This window comes from Ochlerotatus camptorhynchus, unplaced genomic scaffold (assembly GCF_037179485.1).
Source record: "Ochlerotatus camptorhynchus isolate MF236.1 unplaced genomic scaffold, CSIRO-AGI_Acam_v1.1 ptg000971l, whole genome shotgun sequence".
In the NCBI taxonomy this organism is placed as follows: Eukaryota; Metazoa; Arthropoda; class Insecta; order Diptera; family Culicidae; genus Ochlerotatus; species Ochlerotatus camptorhynchus.
In genome coordinates, this window is record NW_027041406.1 from 101,729 (window position 1) to 115,530 (window position 13,802).

General features: G+C 43.4%; 1 protein-coding gene across 1 annotated transcript; it reads right to left on the reverse strand.

The window, feature by feature from the left end:
* Nucleotides 1–356: 356 nt before the first annotated feature.
* On the reverse strand, nucleotides 357–2,035 carry LOC135715624 (probable lysine-specific demethylase 4A). The gene is made up of 4 exons (XM_065238808.1): nucleotides 1,872–2,035; nucleotides 863–1,818; nucleotides 738–803; nucleotides 357–673 (listed from the first exon to the last, which is right to left on the reverse strand). The coding sequence occupies exons 1-4, from the start codon at nucleotides 1,983–1,985 to the stop codon at nucleotides 499–501; spliced, it is 1,311 nt and encodes a 436-aa protein (XP_065094880.1). The 5' UTR covers nucleotides 1,986–2,035; the 3' UTR covers nucleotides 357–498.
* Nucleotides 2,036–13,802: the final 11,767 nt, after the last annotated feature.

The following is a 13,802-nucleotide window of genomic DNA, read 5'->3' on the forward strand; positions in this document are numbered from 1 at the left end:
CCTTATTGTTGTTTTAACTACTATCAGCTGAATTATTTGCAACTGATTAGGTAATGTAGGTACACTTCAGAAGCTACACCAACGGAAATTCGGATCAATATAAAGTTCAACTTGCACTTCTGGAAGGGGAAAAATATTATCTAATAATATATTACTATAGCCTATCAGTTATTTTCTTACACAAACGCATTAAAATCCACTCGGCAATTCACAATAAACAGGTATTAGAACCTACCATAGAGTTCACTCTAAAATACAAAACAAAAATGAGATCTACCATACATCGAACAATGGCATCTAGATCGCAAAATGTCCTTAAAACCAATGCAAACAAACCGGATACATCTAGGTACTAGCATTATGTGCGAAACCACTTGCCATCAAGACTAAGTAGTGAGCTTTACCTATCAAATAAAAAAATCGGTAGGTAAAACGAATTGCACTCTATTGCTGCTGTCGCGGTGGTGGGATCCCACCCTGGGACAGCGACGACGAAGATCAATCGTCCAACAGGTGGATCGTCTTCGTTTGAAAACGAATTCTGTTGGTGTTCTTGACCGGACCGTCCAGGAGCAGATTGGTGGCCATACCACTTTCCCTGCCCTCCAGTTGGCTCCAGATGGATTTCAATTTCTCTTTCTCTTTTGACTTTTCCGCTTTTTTGCAGATTTTTCTGAAAACATGTAACGGGTATCAGCTTGAAAAAGTTTCCTTTCAAATTTGGTAAAGCAGCTTACTTTTTGTCTACTTTAATAGGAGCGCAACCTCGCTTTTGAGCATGCATCTGAAGTTGTTCTTGCATTCTGTAACAAATAAAAATGAATTCAACTTCACTTCAACAACAATTGAGAAAAGGACTCACTTTTTTAGATTCTTCGGCAACACCCTCGGTTTGGGTGCGGCGCAATAATTGGTCGGATCTTCCGGATGGTACCCGTAGTCTTCCCCCCGCAGCCACCCATCGTACTGTTCCGGCTGGAATCTTCGGACAAAGGTTTCCATCGAAATTTTCACCATATCTGGCCGGCAGTTGCAAACCGATGCTCGCTTTCCGTACTCGATCCACCGTTCCGTGGCAAAGTTTGTCGATTCAGCACAGTTAAAGCCGTGATTAAATCCTGCGTGGTACCCGTACGGGAACGTGATCATGATTTCCCCTGGTTCCTGTGTTATTTTGTTGAACGGAATGCCATTCTGCTTCAGGACCTGCGTACTGATTAGGGTCATTTTATGTCTCAGGAATGCTTTGCATTCCTGATAATTTGCAGGGAAGTATCGTTCCGCTAACTTTTCAAGCTTTTTTCCATGTTCCGGCGGAATGGCATACCACGTTTTCGGTGCCCCAAAGTGCAGATAGTTGATCGAATACAAATCCATATCTTCGGTGTGCCAAGCGAACGTGGTCTTCCACATTCCAAAGTACAAGTACGCCGTATTGACTCCCGCTATCGATATGTTATAATCCGTATTGACATAGTCCAGGATCGTCCCCAGGCAGTTGATGTTCCACACCTTAACATCCGAGTCAGTAATACTCCCGGGCACATCCGCTCCGTAGATCGGTGCCACATAGGTCACATTTTTCCAGAATTTTTTCTCCAAATCTTCGTAGTCAAAGTGCTTCGGTGTGGCGTGCCGTTCCTGACGGGTTTTATCGTAAAACTCTTGAACATTCATCGAGCGCTTCTGGATGTTGAGCTGCTGGTATAGGCCCTGCATGCCGGAAACGACCTGCGATATCGGAGTCCTGATGGTGACGTTGATGTTTTTCAGATCATAGCCCTGCTTGCGGGGGATCCATTCAGGGGGAGGAATTACCTGGAATCCGAATTCGGGTCAAGAAAATTTCTAAGAGTTGCAAAACAACAAACCTTCACAAGACCAGCCTTGTGCGCTCCCTTCGATTCCATGTAGTCGATGTAGCCGGGAAAGTCCTGGAACTCTTCCCAGGTCGGTCGGAAGACCATGATCCTGGGGATGGCCATCGCAGGGCACTGTTTTTTTTTCACTGAAAAACTGCAAATATTATTAATTTCACTGCCGATCGTAAATACACGGGAGCACGGGATGATGGGGTGGGACTTTTGTTTTGGATTCGATTTGACAGTAGTAGTTCTCTCCGCTCTCCCATCGCTCTCTTATTTCTCTCATGATATTGAGTATTGGGCAATTTTGTTTTTTAGATCGATTCTCGAGTAAATTTTCAAGAAGACTTAACTTATCCCTACCTTAATACCAACAATCACTACTTGACTAGCCTATTGGTACCAAGCAAACGATTAACGTATCCCATTTTAGTCGAAATTCTAGTACTACGCAATGTTTGTTTTGATTCGCTATGAAAGTTTGGCAGATAAAATGAGGGGTTATTGGTTTTTCCTCTGTTTCGAGGGGTGAATCGATTAGCTTGGGACCGAAGAGAGTACCAGCAACAATCAATACGAAGCTAACGATTTTAAATTGGCTCACTACTTGACTAGCCTATTGGTCCCAAGCAAACGATTAACGTATCCCATTCTAGTCGAAATTCTAGTACTACGCAATGTTTGTTTTGATTCGCTATGAAAGTTTGACAGGTAAAATGAGGGGTTATTGGTTTTTCCTCTGTTTCGAGGGGTGAATCGATTAGCTTGGGACCGAAGAGTACCAGAGCTGAGCCAAAAAGTTGAGCACATTTCTTCGGGACCTTCTAGTCTTAGAGTTACCTCTATGGTACCAGAGCTGAACCAAAAAGTTGAGCACGTTGTTTCGGGACCTTCTAGTCTTAAAGATACGTTTTCGGGTTTTTTGACAGATAATGCATGGGCTAACTGTCAAAAAACCTGAAAACGTATCTATTGTGCGCCGGCCTTTAGAGTTACCTCTATGTTAATACCATAGAGGTAACTCTAAGACCACTGGGTCCCGAAGAAAATCATTATTATTTTTGGCTCACTCAGTACCAGAACAACGGTCCCAAGCAGTCCCAAGCTATTTCACTCACCCCTGCATGTTCTGCATGAATCCACACACCCCTGATGTTATCTGTCAAACTTTCATAGCGAATCAAAACAAACATAGTGTAGTAATAGAATTTCAACTAGAATAGGGTACGTTAATCGTTTGCTTGGGACCAATAGGCTACTAAAGTGGTGAGCCAATTTAAAATCGTTAGTTTCGTATTGATTGTTGTTAATACTACGTTCAGACTAAAGAGCCTGAATTTATAAAGAGGCGACATCTTATCTATTTGACAGGTCTTCTGCTCGATTGGAATGACTTTTCCTATGACTTTGACAGACAATCGATTTTTCCAATTTTGACATGTCGTCTCTTTATAAATCCAGGCTCTTTAGTTCAGACTATGACTATAGCTGATATCATGTAATATAAGCTGTCTTGCAATGAGCACTCATACATAGGATTTCCAGTGAATACTAGATGTATGAGAGCTCATTGCAAGACAGCCTATATTACATGATATAAGCCATAGTCTGTGCGGGGTATAAAAGAAAAAAAAGTGCTAAAGTATTATCACAGACAAACATACATAACCCTCACAATCACATTCATCGCATATAATGTTTTAGTTGGGAATGTGCTTGCATTTGTCATGGTGGCGCCACTGAAGCATTGAGCAAGCCAGTTCTTTTTCACGTGTAGTTAGTAGATGTCAGCTCTTGAAAATGATAAGTGGTCAAGGCATCCCACTGGAGACACATACCACGTCTGACGAATACAGAAAAAAAAAGATGTTGAATATTACATCAAAACTGCTGCATATGTACACAGAATTCGAGAACAAATCATGTTTATGACTGTAATATTCTATCAACTTTTACCAGTTATTGATGTTCAATACTTCACCATGAATATCATTGATTGATACATATTTTTTTCTTCTGTGTACACATTGAAGTGATGAGCGGTGGTAGAAAGGGTACTAATAAGTGATGCATTACCTCGTTTAAAAACTTGTTTCCAGCAAAAGAAAAAGCAAACCAAGCAAACAAAACAAATCCCAAGCAAAAGTCTTAGCTTCCGAGAATTTTTTCTACGGATCCGTATTTCTGCAGAATTCAATCAATTCTATAGATCTTCTGAAAATTTCATAGAACCGGCATCACTGACTTCCATCTGTTTTGTTTTTATTCAACACAGCTGACGCGTTGATGGGAAAGGCAACTAGTGAAAAAAAATGCATGCACGAGGGATGCTCCGGTTGCAAAACATTGCTTGGGAATGTGGATAATAGATGGTGCTAGCATAGAGGTAACTCTAAGACCACTGGGTCCCGAAGAAAATCATTATTATTTTTGGCTCACTCAGTACCAGAACAACGGTCCCAAGCAGTCCCAAGCTATTTCACTCACCCCTGCATGTTCTGCATGAATCCACACACCCCTGATGTTATCTGTCAAACTTTCATAGCGAATCAAAACAAACATAGTGTAGTAATAGAATTTCAACTAGAATAGGGTACGTTAATCGTTTGCTTGGGAACAATAGGCTGTTGAACGGAACATTGCATACCTCTTCTGTACACATCGTTGATTCTAGTCCTCACCTCATGGAGTTCACCTACCATACGCGCAACATTGGTTCGGTACGTGACAGCTGCGAGTAAAGTTCATCTTCATTAGAAAAGCGTAACAACCGTGTGTATTCTTTTAATCGCTTAATAAAGTAAACTTGTTTTTTCTAGTATTTCGCGTGTGCGTTATTTCTCCGTAATTCCGAATCCCCGTGTGGCATTCCACTGTATAGAACCTGGACTTGCCGTCAGGTTATGGGCCCAGTTACCTGCCCTAAGGGAAAAAGACTCTGGTGCGGAAAGATTCGGTCAGGAAGAGCCGAATAGTTTTTTGGTTACGTTCGCCGCGGGTGCGAAGTGAAAACGCGAAAGACTGGACGCCTCGTCGTGAAAAGTAGCACGAAAAAGAAGAGGAAAAGTGTTTACCAGTGCGATGGCTGATGCAAAGTTTTCCATTCCCCTGCTTAATGGGACGAATTGGCAAACTTGGAGGATCCGGGTCGAAATGTTGCTGTCCCGTGAGAACCTGTCGCACGTGATTAGTGATGATCCTCCGATAGTAGCGAACAGGACGGTTGTTTGGCAAGCAGACGACAGAAGAGCGAAAGCGACGTTGATCCTGCTGTTGGATGATAGCCAGCTGTCGCTGGTGAAGGACTGTGCTCTCGCTTGGGATACCTACAATGCGCTGAAGAATTACCATCAGAAAACGACACGTTCTGTTCGTGTGTCATTGCTTAAGAGGCTGTGTTCCATGAATCTCGCGGAGAATTGCGATGTCGAAAAGCACTTGCGCGTTTTCGATGATCTTTTCGATCGCCTGGATGCAGCTGGGATGAACTTGGACAAGGACACAAAGGTATGCATGCTGCTTAGGAGCCTTCCTCCCTCGTACGATGGTCTAGTGACAGCATTAGACAGCCGATCGGATGACGACATTTCACTGGACGTTGTGAAGTCAAAGCTGGTTGATGAGTTCAATCGGCATATCGAAAGGAAAGGTGTTCCAGTCAAGGTAGAGAAGGCGATGCGATCCGCGGAGGGTAGATCGAGCAACGAAACTCGTACCTGCCACTACTGCAAGAATGTTGGCCACCTCAAGCGAAACTGCCGGAAGTTCCTGGTGTCGCAGCAGAAAAAGGATGGGAGTTCCTCGAAGGCGGAAGGTAACGTGAAGGCAAAAGCTGCTCACAGCGATGCGAGGAGTGTTGCGTTTACGGTTGCAGAAGAAAACCACAGCAGCTGGGTGATCGACAGTGGTGCGAGCGCCCACATGACAAACGACAAGTCGTTCTTCAAGTCGTTAAACGAGTTTGCTGGTGGTTTTATCACACTGGCAGACGGTAAGCGAACACAAATTCAAGGCGAAGGATCTGGCATCGTGTACGGCATCGACGGAGCAGGTAAGGTGACCAAGATAGATGTAAATGACGTGAAATTCGTACCCGGTCTTTCTACCAACCTGATCTCGGTCGGTAAGTTGACCCAAAAGAGGTTTAAAGTGGTTTTTGATACTGACGGGTGCGATGTTGTTGATACGGATGGTACCGTTGTCGCAACGGGAGGTCGTCATGGTGGGCTATACTACCTGCGCGTTGCAGAGGCATCGATGGCTGCATCAGAAGGTCAGCATAAAGTGGATTGCCAACATCAGTGGCATAGACGGCTGGGCCACCGCGAGTGGGCTGCTGCCGAGAGAATCGTCAAAGAAGATTTAGCTACGGGCATGAAGGTGAGTGACTGCGGGTTGCGATTGGTGTGTGAGTGCTGCATGGAAGGCAAGTCGGCCAGGCTTCCATTTCCTCCGGTTGTTGATCGGAAAGCATCGCAAGTACTGGACATCGTTCATACGGACTTGTGTGGACCGATGGACTGTATCACTCCTAGTGGAAACCGATACGTGATGACCATCACGGATGATTACAGTCGTTTTACCGTAACGTACCTCCTACGGAACAAGTCAGAGGCAGCACAAAATATTAAGGACTACGTCAGATGGGTCGAAAACCTGTTTGGTCGAAAACCGCGCGTGGTGCGATCGGATGGAGGGGGAGAGTTCATCAATAAAGAGCTGCGTGGGTACTATAAAGATGAAGAAATTCAACAGCAGTTCACCACCGCCTATTCCCCTCAGCAAAACGGACTTGCTGAACGAAAGAATCGTTCGCTAGGGGAAATGGCCACGTGCATGTTAGTCGATGCAGGATTGGAGAAGCGCTTCTGGGGTGAAGCAATTCTCACAGCAACCTACCTTCAAAATAGGCTTCCCTCCAGATCCATCCGGAAGACTCCCTATGAGCTTTGGTGGGGGAGAAAACCTGATCTCAGTCATCTCCGTATGTTCGGCAGTGTAGCGTTTGTACACGTGTCGGATACCAAGCGAAAGAAGATGGACAGCAAGGCAAGAAAGCTTACGTTCATCGGCTACGCGATTGAGCAAAAAGGGTATCGATTTGTGGATCTTGAAACGGATTTGATCACCGTTAGCCGCGACGCTCGGTTCATTGAGCTTGGAAACGGATCGTCGTCGGTGGAATTTCCAGTTGCTGAATCGAAGAAGACTCCGGATGAAGACATACAGCTGATTCCCTTCAAAGAAGAGAAGGAAGAGCCAGATAGTGAAGAGACTAATGACAGTTACACATCGGCATCTGAAGACAACAGTGAAGATGAGGATGAAGGTGCACCGAGTTCGGATCTTCGTCAATCGAAGCGGTCTAATCAAGGAAAACGACCGCGGTACTTGGAAGATTTTGATCTCGAGTTCGCCGTTGGAATTGCAGCCTGTGCAGTGGAAGGCCCAGTCAACCATCAAGAAGCTTTGAAGAATCCTGTGTGGTGCGAGGCGATGAAGGAAGAACTCGAAGCTCATCAGAAAAACGTGGCTTGGAATCTAGTTCCACGGCCGAAACATCAAAAGGTAATCGGTTCGAAGTGGATCTACAAGGTGAAGCGCAACGAAGACAACCAGATCGTGAAGTGTAAAGCCCGGCTGGTTGCTCAAGACTACACGCAGAGAACGGGTGTTGACGTGGATGATGTGTTTGCTCCAGTCACACGTCAGGCAACGTTTCGAACCTTTCTCACGGTGGCGTCAAAGCACGATATGTTTGTACGCCATTTGGATATTAAGACAGCCTACCTGCATGGATCTCTTGAAGAAGACGTATTCATGCGTCAGCCACCTGGTTTCGAGGTACTTGGCAAGGAACAACTAGTATGTAAGCTTCAACGAAGCATTTATGGATTACGCCAGTCAGCTCGTTGCTGGAATAAACGGTTGGATGAAGTCTTGGTAAAGAACGGGTTCAGAGCAGCTGCAGCCGACCCGTGTTTGTATGTGAAGGAAGGCGGTAAGGCGAAAGTGTTCCTGATGGTGTACGTAGATGACCTTCTTGTTGGATCAACGGATGAAACGAAAATAGAGAAGATTTGCCGAGGATTGCGAATGGAATTCGAGCTAACCTGTCTCGGGGAAGTAAGGCACTTTCTCGGTGTAGAAGTCGAACGTGTTGATGGAGTGTTCAAGCTAAGTTTGCGGAATTACATCGACAAGTTAATTAATGAGTTTGGGATGGAGCAGTGCAAGACAGCAAAGTCGCCGATGGATCCCGGATATTTGAAGATGGTGGATACTGGCGAAGCATTCGAGGATCCGACGAAGTACCGTAGTCTCGTTGGAGGTCTTCTGTACCTGGCTGTCGTGGCAAGACCAGACATAGCAGCAACCGCAGCGATTCTGGGACGAAAGTTTAGTGAACCTCGTGAGAGCGACTGGACAGCAGTGAAGCGTGTTCTTCGTTTTCTGAAAGCAACGAAATGTCATCAGCTGCAGCTAGGAGGCGAGAAGGATCAGAACCTAATCGGGTTTTCGGACGCCGACTGGGCGGGTGACGTCAAGAGTAGAAGATCAACGTCCGGAATGATATTCAAGTTTGGAGGCGGAGTTGTTACATGGGCTAGCCGACGCCAATCAAGTGTTACTCTTTCGTCGATGGAGGCTGAGTACCTAGCCCTCAGTGAAACATGTCAAGAAGCGATATGGCTCAGACAGCTCCTCAATGATTTCGGTGAAACCCAGAATCAACCCACCCTCGTAATGGAGGACAATCAAGGGTGTTTGGCATTCGTGCGTTCCGAGAGAAAAAGCAGACGCAGCAAGCACATAGACACAAGAGAGCGTTTTGTTCAGGAGTTGTGTATGAAACAGCAAATACGACTAGAGTATTGTCCGACTGATCGGATGCTTGCAGACATCATGACCAAGCCGCTTGGACCGCAGAAGCACCGGGAGTTTTCTGAACTGCTCGGGCTAAAGGAGAACTGAAGAGATATCCATTGAGGGGGAGTGTTGAACGGGACATTGCATACCTCTTCTGTACACATCGTTGATTCCCGTCCTCACCTCATGGAGTTCACCTACCATACGCGCAACTTTGGTTCGGTACGTGACAGCTGCGAGTAAAGTTCATCTTCATTAGAAAAGCGTAACAACCGCGTGTATTCTTTTAATCGCTTAATAAAGTAAACTTGTTTTTTCTAGTATTTCGCGTGTGCGTTATTTCTCCGTAATTCCGAATTCCCGTGTGGCATTCCACTGTATAGAACCTGGACTTGCCGTCATAGGCTACTAAAGTGGTGAGCCAATTTAAAATCGTTAGTTTCGTATTAATTGTTGGTGCTAGGGCGCATGCAAAATACGCTTGACGATATTTTATGAAGAATTTTCTTCCAAGAATTATGTCTGTTTGTCTGTGGTATTATCAACCGGTGGAAACAAACGATTTTAAATTGGCTCACTACTTGACTAGCCTATTGGTCCCAAGCAAATCGATTAACGTAGCCCATTCTAGTCAATATTCTAGTACTACACTATGTTTGTTTTGATTCTCTATGAAAGTTTGACAGATAAAAAGAAGGGTTCGTGGATTTTCCTATGTTTCGAGGGATGCATGGATTAGCTTGTGACCGAAGAGAGTACCAGAGCTGAGCTAAAAAGTTGAGTACGTTTATTGGGGACCTGCTAGTCCTAGAGTTACCTTTATTGTTGTACCAGATGCACAATTTTCTCGCGCACGCACTGTTCCTTCGACTGCATTTTCAAAACTACTAGCAATTTCACAATGAAACTCACGCAGTGTAAACATTACACGCTAAGGTCATCTGACCCAAAATTTCATTAACATTATCCCAAAGGCCAACATGTTTCAGCTCTTTGAAAGTGATACAATTTAATTGTGGACACCCTTTGCTTCAAGCCACTTGTGGAAGCATATTTTGGAGCAGATTCGATACATATTTTGGACTCCTGAATGTGCCGGTTAGCGGGCATGGCGGAAATATGTTTTTTTTTTCTATATAATGACGAACCTTTTTTTTGCCATGTGATCACTATTTTAACACATTTCACTATTTTAACACATTTTATCGCTTCTTCTAGCTAAGAAACGGTTTCATTCGGATTTGTTTGACACAATAACCACATTCGCATGTTCAAAATGAATACATTTTCTCATCAAATCCTCTGATCAATTGAAATAATGTAAAAAATAATTAACGGTCAAATAACCGATGGTTCATCCCACTCATTTTTCTAGGTTGTAAATATCTTCCATAGGCAGAAGTCTTCCAGAAAAAAAGAACGAAAGAAGTTTATTGCCTCACCACAGCCAACTGGGAATGGCGCCAACAAATTTCTACAAACACGCTAGTGGGAGCATACTTTTTTTTCAAAAAGTGCGCGCGCCCATTAAAAGTAAAGTTTATACGTTTGGGCTCTTGCCAATTCGGGTTGATTAGTTAGCTTCCGCTAGCGATTGAAAATTCCTCCATTAGAACGCAAATTCCTGCCATAATTAGAAGAAAGTTCACCCGCCTTATGGCTTCCTGGTCCACGAAGATCGATCTTTATTTTTCCGAAGAATCGTCATAATACGCCACTATTGTTCAGTGGTAGTCGAGATCGGAGCGTGTGTGCGGATGACAAGTGTTGATGAGCCGTATCTCTCAAGTTCGTGCATCTGGAAGATGAATTAAAATAGCTGCGGCGCGGTTAGTAAACTTATAAATAACGGACTTCAATTGCCACCACCGCACCGCACCGCCGCTTCCGCTTCTGCTAATGGTGGTTGATGATCTCTGGCCAGTGCTTGCGGACTGCTGTTCGGGAGCCCCGTTTGCTAATCGTTTACAATCTTTTCAGATCAAATCATTGGATGACACTGGGCAGCAGTTTCAATGTCAAGTCACAGCTCTCCCGTATCTCTCTTACTGTGATGGTGGTGTGTTGATGATGCGTAACCGATGTGTTCGATGACTACGACAATTAGTACGATGATGATGCCTCCGCATGGGCGGCTGTTTAGAGATCAAATAATTCACTGATAATGGATTCTCATGCTGGAAATCGGCTGCCTTTCTGCGATTCGATACGGTTCGTTTAAGCAAGGTCAGTACGGTGCGATTGATTATGATTTAGTAGCTCAATAGGTGAACTTCCCGTTAATAAATGGTGGATTCTTCTATGTTTGTTTGATTTATTTAATAAACACTGTTTTGAGTTTCTTTCTTTACCAACAACCCAAAAGTAGTTGATAAACAAGATCATAACAATAACATTAAATTTGATGGGCCGCTTGTGTGATGAAAAGCTTGATTGGCTTTTGGCAGAAATCTTAAATTTGAATTGCATCATCTTTTGCAGATTTGATGCGACAGAAGACAACCAAAAGTGGCATCTGCATCCTGGAGATGCGCAGTGGCTTTACATTTAGTGCACCCAACCGGTTGGTGTAAGATTATCTTACAGTTTTGTATGAAAAATGAACCAAATTTGTTAGGAATCACGACATGGACAGATGTTGTAATGTTGTCGTCGATAGGATTTTCAAATGATTCTTGATAGAGCTAGAACTAGGGTCTAACAGCTTTTGTAAACAATGACTTTGCTAGATGATTTCTTCAAATGGATTAAAAGCATGGTTGATTTTTGCAACAGATAACCGGAAGATGATTTTAATGAAATAAAATAATTTAAAAATTCCTGAAATACCTAGCTATTTATGCAACATGTTGCAAATAACGACGAATGCCGACCAAATTGAATTTTGAAACGTTCTGTATACAAAAATAAAGATTTATGCCGGATTTTTTTTTGCTTTTAAGTTACTTTGATTTCAATGAATATATTTAAAAAACATTATTGATCGATGTTACTCCCAACCTCAGGGTCGGCACAGGCTCGTGACAATTCCGCAAACCAAGAAAGCACTTAATGTTCACTCAAGACAAAAATCTCACTATATGTATTTCTCAGTCGTGTACACTTTTTTTAAAAATCATCCGGCTTTGCAATTTCAGATTGAAATATTTTTCCGTTAAATTAAACCTCAATTCGCAAGAGTTTTTTTTAAAGTAAAGGGTGTCCACAGTTAAATTGCATCACTTTCAAAAAGCTGTAATAGCAATAATCAATACGAAACTAACGATTTTAAATTGGCTCACTACTTGACTAGCCTATTGGTCCCAAGCAAATCGATTAACGTATCCCATTCAAGTCGAAATTCTAGTACTACGCAATGTTTGTTTTGATTCGCTATGAAAGTTTGACAGATAAAATGAGGGGTTATTGGTTTTTCCTATGTTTCGTGGGGTGAATCGATTAGTTTGGGACCGAAGAGAGTACCAGAGCTGAGCCAAAAAGTTGAGCTCGTTTCTTCGAGACCTTCTGGTCTTAGAGTTACCTCTATGGGGCTGTTCATAAACTACGTAGACAGTTTTTTGGGATTCTTGACCCCCTCCTCCCCCTGCGTAGACAATTGTCCATACAAAAAAAAAATTAAATTTGTATGGGCCGTGGATAATTTTCAACCCCCCCCCCCCTAAACTATCTACGTAGTTTATGAACAGCCCCTATGCTAATAGCCTCAGTAATAGCTGGGTTAATTTTAATGAAATTTTGAGTGAGATGGGCTCAGCGTATATTGTTAACTTTGCGTGAGTTTCATTGGCGTTGACGGCGACTCTATAGCTCTTTACTCCTATGAGAAAATCCATAAGCAAACGTCAGACTGTGCGTGAAACATGGCGGACTTTATACTACCCTTTCACTCCACTGAAAATTCCCATAAGAAACTGTCTAAATTTGCTGGAAGAGCAAAGTTTTCGACGGTGCCGTCAACGCCAATTCCAGAACAACATGTGAAAAGGGCATACAAGCTTTTTGTAAACAAACCTTTGTAGGCCCTTTTCTCACCAACCGAGGGTCGCCCACGTAAACCAGCAATATCATCGGGAAGGGGAAAGTGTCCCCTACCCGGTGATGTTAAAGGTTTGCGTTGGTGTCATATGGGTGGCGAGAAAAGGGCATAAGAAGGTTTGTTTACAAAAAGCTTGTATGCCCTTTTCACATGTTGTTCTGGAATTGTGAAATTTCTACACGGTAACTGCAAAATACCCAATAATCAGGGCTATTCTGCGCGGCGTGTGAGGTGAAGTGACAGTGAAGTGATGGTGAAGTGACAATTGTCACCTCGGGTGAGGTGACTCTCCATTTGATTTGCACGGAGAGTCACCTCACCCGAGGTGACAATTGTCACTTCACAAGTGAGAGCGTGTCACCTCACCTCACACGCCGCGCAGAATAGGCCTGAATGACTACAAAGTAAGCATTTTCGAGGGAGACTGGGACTACCCATTAAATGAGTAAACATATTACCCATTTATGAATATTTGTTACTCAAAAATGAATACTTACTACTTATTTTATAGTTGTAATTACTCATAAATGGGTAAAATTTTACTCATTTAATGGGTAGTCCCAGTTTCCCTCGAAAATGCTTACTTTGTAGTCATTATTGGGTATTTTGCGGTTACCGTGTACTGTCTTACCTGACTTAAGGTTCAAGCGCAATGACGGCGGAAGCGGAACGGCAACGGCAGCGGAAAAACCCGATCTGAGTAAGCCTACTTGTCGGATTGAAAACTAGTTAGATCCAAATCGACAGCGGTTAAGCATCTTGATGCCATTAGTGACAACTGTCAAACTTTCCGTTTCCGTTCCGCTTCCGCCCACATTGCGTTTGGGCCTTTATAACGAATATATCAGTGCCAACATTTCAAAGGGGCGTAATTGCTTTTGTAAACAATGACTTTAACCGTCAATTTCTCGCGAATGAAATCTTACCTCTACAAAATTACAATGCTTGCTGATAGAGGAAACATTCCTCTACCTGCTGGTGTCATTATTTTTCATGAGTGAGCTTTTATTCGCGAGAAATCGACGGCTAAA